Genomic DNA, 8,291 nt, shown 5'->3' with positions numbered 1-8,291 from the left:
TGGGCCTCCTAGGGGAGCGGGGAGCCTGGGAAGGCAGGGGTTTCCGGAGGTCCCCGGGGTCCAGGACCTGCGGGGCAGGGCGCCAGCGGGGACCCGGCCAACGCCAGAGGAATCCGTGCGATACCTGCGCAGGGAGGAACGCCAATCCCCAATCCCATTGCCCGTTGCAAAAACAGCAGCAAGCGCGTGGTGCAGCAGGACTAACCCTCAGACCTGAGAGTCCTGTGACGCTGTGGGGGCAACTCGGGGGCCATATCCAAGGTCAGAGCTCCTTGTTGGCGACCTCTGACCCCATAGCCCTGTACCCTCCGTGGCTGGCTGCAATCCCGAGGCCCGCGCGCAGCTAGGTGTGGACCAGGGGAAACGCGGTGGTCCTGCTTTGGCACCGTGGGCGCTGCTCCTTCACCCCTGCCCGCCCTCCAACCCGTCCCCCCCCTCCCCAGGCAGGAAGGCGGCGGCACCCGCACACGTGTGTGCTTGTAGGTGCGTAAAAATCCCCGCCCGCACAGCTCGCGGGGCAGTGCACCGAGGGAGGCCTTGGCGCGCACAAGGGGAGCCATTCAAAAATGTTAATAAGCTTATTAAAATAAGCCGCTTTACTGGCTCTTGTTTTACGGCGCGCTGCCCACCCTTGCTTTCTGGTGGACCCCGGAGAGAAAGCACCGTGGCTTTCGGTGTGTTTTTATTTCTTCTTCTTAACAGGTTTTCATCCCAGGACAAGGGCCTGTCGGGAGCTCAGCGAAGCCACAGAGGTGGATTGGCTTTAAGTCTCCTCCCTCCCAAGGGCGGTGGGTGGAAGAAGTCCTCGAGGAGGGGAAAACTGGATTTTCCAAAAACAGCTGGCCACCCAGAGGAGACAGATGAGAGCCCAGAGACAGACCTTGGGGAGGCCTGGGGCGGCCACTTGAGAGACCCAAATCCTTTTTAAAAATACCCGCTCCCCCGGCCGGTTTGGCTCAGAGGATGGAGCATCGGAGGGCACACCAAAGATTCCGGTTAAGGGCACGTTCCTTGGTTGTAGGCTCCTCTCCAGCCGGGGCCCTGACCATGCACGAGACAACCAATGGATGTGTTTCTTTCACATCGATGTTTCCTTCTGACTTTCCCTCGCTCTTCCACTCTCCCTAACAATCAACAAAAAATATATCCTCCCGGGTGAGGATTAACAACAAAAAAAAATAGATAGGGCCAGCGTCCTGGGCCTCCTAGGGGAGCGGGGAGCCTGGGAAGGCAGGGGTTTCCGGAGGTCCCCGGGGTCCAGGACCTGCGGGGCGGGGCGCCAGCGGGGACCCGGCCAACGCCAGAGGAATCCGTGTGATACCTGCGCAGGGAGGAACGCCAATCCCATTGCCCTTTACAAAAACAGCAGCAAGCGCGTGGTGCAGCAGGACTAACCCTCAGACCTGAGAGTCCTGTGACGCTGTGGGGGCAACTCGGGGGCCATATCCAAGGTCACTGGAGCTCCTTGGCGACCTCTGACCCCATAGCCCTGTACCCTCCGTGGCTGGCTGCAATCCCGAGGCCCGCGCGCAGCTAGGTGTGGACCAGGGGAAACGCGGTGGTCCTGCTTTGGCACCGTGGGCGCTGCTCCTTCACCCCTGCCCGCCCTCCAACCCGTCCCCCCCCTCCCCAGGCAGGAAGGCGGCGGCACCCGCACACGTGTGTGCTTGTAGGTGCGTAAAAATCCCCGCCCGCACAGCTCGCGGGGCAGTGCACCGAGGGAGGCCTTGGCGCGCACAAGGGGAGCCATTCAAAAATGTTAATAAGCTTATTAAAATAAGCCGCTTTACTGGCTCTTGTTTTACGGCGCGCTGCCCACCCTTGCTTTCTGGTGGACCCCGGAGAGAAAGCACCGTGGCTTTCGGTGTGTTTTTATTTCTTCTTCTTAACAGGTTTTCATCCCAGGACAAGGGCCTGTCGGGAGCTCAGCGAAGCCACAGAGGTGGATTGGCTTTAAGTCTCCTCCCTCCCAAGGGCGGTGGGTGGAAGAAGTCCTCGAGGAGGGGAAAACTGGATTTTCCAAAAACAGCTGGCCACCCAGAGGAGACAGATGAGAGCCCAGAGACAGACCTTGGGGAGGCCTGGGGCGGCCACTTGAGAGACCCAAATCCTTTTAAAAAATACCCGCTTCCCCGGCCGGTTTGGCTCAGAGGATGGAGCATCGGAGGGCACACCAAAGATTCCGGTTAAGGGCACGTTCCTTGGTTGTAGGCTCCTCTCCAGCCGGGGCCCTGACCATGCACGAGACAACCAATGGATGTGTTTCTTTCACATCGATGTTTCCTTCTGACTTTCCCTCGCTCTTCCACTCTCCCTAACAATCAACAAAAAATATATCCTCCCGGGTGAGGATTAACAACAACAAAAAATAGATAAAATACACCCCCCCCCCAAAAAAAACACCCTGCTCACGAAGGGCATGGCTCATTATTTAAAGCAGGAAAAGGTTTTGTCCTTTATCTCCACTCCACGCCAGAGGTGGTATGGACTCCAAACATCACCCAGGAGCCTTAAAAGCTGCCTCACCACGTTTTTCTTTGATTTTTTAAATAGGGATACAGAGAAGAGAAGTTAATTGCCCAAAATTCATCAAGTCAGTGACAGAGCTGCCCCCTGGGGCTGTGGGCTCCAGGCCCGAGGCAGAATCGCTCCCTGGATCTGTCAGGCCCGTGAACACGATGTGACCACTTCCCACCCAGGAACGCCCTGGGACGCAGGACCACATCGACGGGAACGCTGCTCAGCCCGGAGGCCTGAGTGTGGCGCCAGGGGAAGGAGCCTGGGCCGGGTCAGAAAGAACTCTCCGAGAAGCTCCAGGGCCTGCGCAGCCCCTGCGCGGGATCCTCAGGCCAGAAGCTAAACTGGCGATTGCAGAAACGGTGGGATGACGCGGGTGCTCGCTGGGGAGCGTGCAGACTGTGCGGGGACCAAGCGACCTTGACTCCGCAAGGTTCCAGCACCCTAACAGGCACTGTGGGCGGGGGCACCGAGGAAGGAAACCAGGCTGCATGTGGGAGGGAGGGAGAGTGGATGAGAGCGTGGGCTTTAGGCGTATGACTCCCCGCACACTCACGAAAGCGTGGAAGAACCTTTAGAGCCCCGAAGCGAGCTTACCTCGTGGGAGGATCCAGGGATGGTGATGCCCCGGCTTCCGCAGCTATTGAGTATCCCCTTTGAACAAGACGTCCCAACAGGAGCAGAGCGCGTTAACCCTTCCTTGCTCGCTATTCCGGGGCTTGTCGGATTCTGGTTCAGCTCTGGGTCTGCCAGAAGCCAGCTCAGAGCAAAAAGCTGCAATAGTCATAGCGCCCCAGGTGGGGTGTAGGGCTGCAGGCCCTTTGCCCAGTTCTCACATGTGTGAATTGCCCCCAGAATGGACCTTTGTCGTTTCCTTCACAGAAGGCATGGCCTCATATACACACCCTACAGGTTTGAACGAAGTTCACGGTTCCACATAACCTGGAACCCCACGGACTACCCCTGCTTGCAGGGCCCTGGGAATCAATCTTCTTTTATGAATTCTTTAATGGTTGGAACAACCCAATTTCTGTTGAATAACTTCTATGTGCAACTACAGAAAAAAACACACCCTTAATTTATTACATGATGTAGCCATTTACAATATAGCACATTTTTTTTTGCAACCCTGCTTTGTTATTTCTTCATCATTAAAGCATATTTATCCGGAGAATGGAAACCTGGCCGAGGCCCAGCGTCTCTACACCTGAGGACCCTGCAGTGAGCACACAGCAGGACACCTGGGAACCTCTGTCAGAGGCAGTAGTTCAAGGAAGATCATTACACATCAGCCAAATCAGCACTGCCCAGAAGTTCATAATAATAACAACAATAGTAATGGCAAGAATACTAGTAAGTCCATGCAGGTTGTGCAGTGCCAAAGGGTTTTGAAAGCACACCCACACTTTGTGATCCCACCATCCCAGAGCCAAGCCTGGGAGAGGCACGCTCTCACAGTCCACCCACCCAATCACCTCAGCTCCTAGGCTTCTGAGCTTTGAAGGACCTTGACTCAGCCTCTGAATGGCCTGTGACTTGGTGCGGGGCAGACGCAGGAAATGCAATGCCCCAAACGAATGGAGTTATCACTGTTGTTACCGCTGTCGTTCTGTATTCTTTGGCTGCTCCTTCGGGCCTCCCTCAGATTAGGAGCCTCTTTGCCTGCTTCCTTCCTTCTCAGGGCATGGTGGCCGTGGCCTCTGCAGTAGCCATAAGCCACCAGCCAGAGCAACAACCTGCCCCTACCGCCCTCAGCGCTCTCCGACCTACAAAGTGCTGTCAAGCATTTGCTGGGCCCCGCAGTCCCCACGCAGCTCTGTGTGCTTCCCAGCTATGATTGTTAGCTGAGAGGTTGGTGACCTGCAAGATTGAAGCCCTGTGGCACCTAGGCCACGGCCTAGGCCCCAGCACTGATCGGCCTGCTCCCCAACTCTCCCTTCTGCCCAGGAGCTCCTCCACCAGCTTTTGGGGCTTTGGGGAAATACCTAATTTCCTTGCTGCTCAGGCTCTGTCGGCAACGGCAAGAGAACTTCTGTAAAGCGAGGTGAACTCCGTGGACTTGTGGGAGGCCGTGTTCTGCCTTTTCCTGGCGAACCCTGATGGGAGGTAACACGAGTGAAATGTGGGCCTGCCTGGGACTGAGCTCTGGGGGCTGGTTGGGGAGTCCCAGTCACTGCACCCCCGCACCTCGGGGAGTCTGCAAGCCTTGGATGAGATCCTACCTGGGTGAAAGGCTGACTGTGGCTATCATCACTGCCAGTTCCCGCTCCCCCAGATGCCACCTCCCCCAGCCTCTCTGAGTTGGGGATGCAACTACCACAATCCCACCTGTCAGAGGTGTGGGGAGGCACATTCAAGTCCTCCCTCGGACCTTCTCCAATGAACAGATTCGCTGTCACCTCTCCCCCTTTGCTAGAGTGGCCTGTAAGACATTTATTTTCAGAATGGATGGCACCCTATACACCCCCTGCTTGGTGGATACTCTTGGGGGTCTGAGAGTGGGACTTGCTGGAGTGGGAATCAACTTGGGATGGCTAAGGCCAAGACCCACAGGCTTTGGGGCGTGAAGGAAGCGTGAGTTACACACACACACACACACACCAGCGACATTGGCAGTCCAGAATGAGATTCATAGGCTGGGCCTGGAGCTTTGGGACCGATTTCAGGGCGAGTCGCAGCCTTTCTGCCCCTCTTTCCCAGCCATTCCTTCTGCCTTAGTTTACCCTCCTCAGTGTGTGGGTCCCCAGTGGGCCCCCAAGGCCAGCTCTGAGATTCAGGAAGGGCTGAAGGGGACTGAGAAAGATGAAGCGTTCAGAAGCCCCCAGGGCTCCCCCAGGCCCAGAGCAGACCCGAGACCAGCGCCCAACTCTGCAGCTGGGGCGCATGAATCGCCTTCCCCCCGCCCCCCTGCAGGGCAGGCAGGGAGCAGGACCAATTGTTCCTCATCCTCTAAAAAAAGGGTCCAGGCCTGAGTACAGAAGGAAAAGGAAATGAAAATAGTTACGCTACACATTTCCAACAGGAGCCGCGTCTGCCGCGCAGGGCCCAGTAAAGGCGCCCGTCTTGGGTCGCAGAGCAGCGGGAAATCCTCAGAGGCCAGGATGGACCCAGGGGCTGCCTCGGGCTGCCGGATCTCAGGGCGCTCCCGCCAACGCTGGCCACGGGGCGGTTCAGAGAGAAACTGCAACAATCCGGGTCAGTTGGAATCCGTTTGAGTCATTTTCCCCGGAAGTCTCTAGCCAGCCCAGAAGAATTGGCCCTGGCAGGAAGCCGGAGAGAGGGCGAGAGGGGTAGGGGCGCTGCCTGGCCTCCCCAGTTCTCAGGACTCCAAATCCGCAAGGATGGAGCACAAACCACCCTCTTAGGACGCAGCTACAACCAACTGCCGGTTTCAGAAGAGGAAAAAATCACCTCCCTCCCCCCAAATCAGTAGTGGCGACCTCTGGAGAGAGGAAGGGAGGAGAGTCTAACATTATCGGAAATGTTCTTTCTACCAAAAAAAAAAAATTGCATGCGTGAATAGGAAACTAAAATTTCACTCCTAAACGTGTCAACAAGACACAAAATGACTGCGGGAGCCGTTTGGAAGGCAGCTGGGCTTGGGGACGATGGTGTGCACTTCCCGAGGGCCTTTGCCTTTCCCTTCGCTTTTCTCAGTTTCCTGAAGCGGGAACCGTTTCTTAAAGGCTCCTGGACACTCTCCGCTCCGCCCGGTCCCTGGGGCTGCAGACGCCAGGCCTGCGCCTTCAGGGTGTCGAGGCCCGGTGGTCGCGTGGCGGGGTGAGGTCGCGGCCAGAGGAGGAGGGCGGCCGGCCCGTCGGCTCCAGGTGAAATTGAAAGTAGCCGGAGCCTTGTTTCGGCCTTTCCCAGCTCGGGGCCTCGGCGCCTGCACTGCGCGTTAACCCTTCTTGCTCGCCCGGGCCGGGCGGGCATGAGCGAGGGGAGCGGTGCGCATTTTGCTCGGGTGGATCCGTGGCATTCTGGCGCTCATTCCTCTATAGAATCAGGTAACAAGGAACCCTTGCCCAGCCCTTCCTCTGCTCCCGCCTTAGGTTTCGGTGCGGATCAAATGACGCAGGGCCCGGGAGGAGTGGAAGCGCCTTTTGCACCCCGCTGAGGCCAGAGCGCAAGTGACCCTCCCGGGAGACACCTTATTACAGCCTCGTTCGCCCCTCATCCCTTCGGAATCTCAGCGAGGGTTTTTGCTGGCCTATTCTCCAAACAAAATAAAACCAGAATCACTTAGAAAAACACGCGGAAAATGGAAAGCCCAGAGATGTAGGCAGGTGGATGGGGTCAGCAAGTTAGGACGAGGGATGGAAACTGGCGCAGGTTCAGCTATGGTCTCTTCCTGGACTCTGAAACCAACGCCCACGAGGAAAAAGGGAATCCTAGGGATCCGCTCCTGATTAGTGGGATTCGTCTCGGGCTCCTGCAAAGTCTCGGAAGCCGAGATTCCCTGAGCTGCACGGGTTCACACCCCCGCTGGGGAGGGGGTGAGGGGTGGCCAGCTAGGGTGCTCCCAGGAGGGGCAGGCAGCCTGGGTCCAGGACTGAAAAGAGGTTGGGAAATGGAACCCCAGATATTTCCATGGTACTGGCTTCCCCAAAGCCAGGCGGAGAGAGGCTCAGAGAAAACAAGGCGTCCAGGAGGGCATGTTAAACTGAAAGTTTATAAATTAAAGGGAAAAATACAGCGAATTGAGCTTCCCAACTTCACAAATCTTTTAAAAGTTAATCGTCTAGTTGAGTGCACAGTGCCCTTAGGGAGGCGAAAAGCGGCGAGGTTGACAGGATCACCTGTCTTAGGGGCAGGGGCAGGGGCAGGGACAAGGAGCGGCGAATCCTGGGGCGGAGAGTGGACAGAAGAGACAAAGGGCCCAGCGGCTGGCCATAGAAAGGCTGGTCAGGGATATTCACATTGAATACAAAAATAACCGTCATTTGAATACAAACAACTGAAAAGTGCTACAAGTTTGAATCCCCCATTTAAAACAAATAAAAAGAAATAAAAGAAACATGTCTGAGAAGGGCTGCCAGGCTCGTTCTCTCCTTGTTCTGGGACTCCCAGGAGCTTCCCAGTGTCTTGCGGCCCTGGCCTCCAAGAGGAAAGATGAGGGGGAGGCGGAGGGGGAGGGGGTGCCCTGTGCTCAGAAGCTTCCTTCCTTACATTCAGCACTCAATAGGGCACCCTCACCCAAGGTCTGACGCCAGGGAGGGAGGGGCCAGAAAACCAAACCCTTCACTGTTCAAACCAACCCCTGGCCTGGGGTTTCTAGGGGCTGCCTGGGTTTCGCACCCCCTTTATTACAAATGCAATTTCCAAAAAGAATAGATATGTAGATACACATAGATCGGTAGCATGGATACCATGAACTAGTGTGGCCTAGCGCACGAAGCTCCCGGCAGGCCTGAACTTCAGGGGATTCAGGCTATGTGGTCTCCAGGAGTTCTCTCCACTCCGAGGAAACGCCATCCCCAGGCAAATACAATCCAAATCCAACGCTGTCGCGATAATAAATAATGTCTAAGGGCTTCCAGGCAGGTTGGGGGGGGCGGGCAGAGCCCCTGGGCCATTGGGTGCCTCTGTTCAAATTGGAAAAAGGCGCCCCCTCCGGGCAGACTCAGTCCCATCGCCAGGGCGCACGTCCTGGATAGCAGAGCCAGGGCTGGATTTGATCCTCCACTTGCCCCCTCGGGTGGGCGCCCCTGTACAAAGCACGACCTGCACAGCCGTCAGCTGCCGGCCGCCTGGAGCCGGGGAGCCGGGATCAC

General features: G+C 56.8%; 1 protein-coding gene across 1 annotated transcript in view; it reads right to left on the bottom strand.

Annotated features, from left to right (window-relative positions):
* Positions 1-4,518: 4,518 nt before the first annotated feature.
* Positions 4,519-8,291, bottom strand: part of NKX3-2 (NK3 homeobox 2) — a gene marked incomplete at its 5' end in the record, with an annotated part of 4,299 nt that continues 526 nt past the window's right edge. Inside the window, 2 exons of the mRNA XM_014549306.1 lie at positions 4,519-4,613; positions 5,527-5,698. Coding sequence (XP_014404792.1) covers positions 4,519-4,613; positions 5,527-5,698 — 267 coding nt within the window. The remainder of the gene's footprint in view (positions 4,614-5,526; positions 5,699-8,291) is intronic.

The sequence above is a fragment of the Myotis brandtii genome, unplaced genomic scaffold, assembly GCF_000412655.1.
Source record: "Myotis brandtii unplaced genomic scaffold, ASM41265v1 scaffold547, whole genome shotgun sequence".
Lineage (NCBI taxonomy): Eukaryota > Metazoa > Chordata > Mammalia > Chiroptera > Vespertilionidae > Myotis > Myotis brandtii.
The sequence above is the reverse complement of the archived record's forward strand: the minus strand, read 5'-3'. Positions and strand labels throughout refer to the sequence as shown.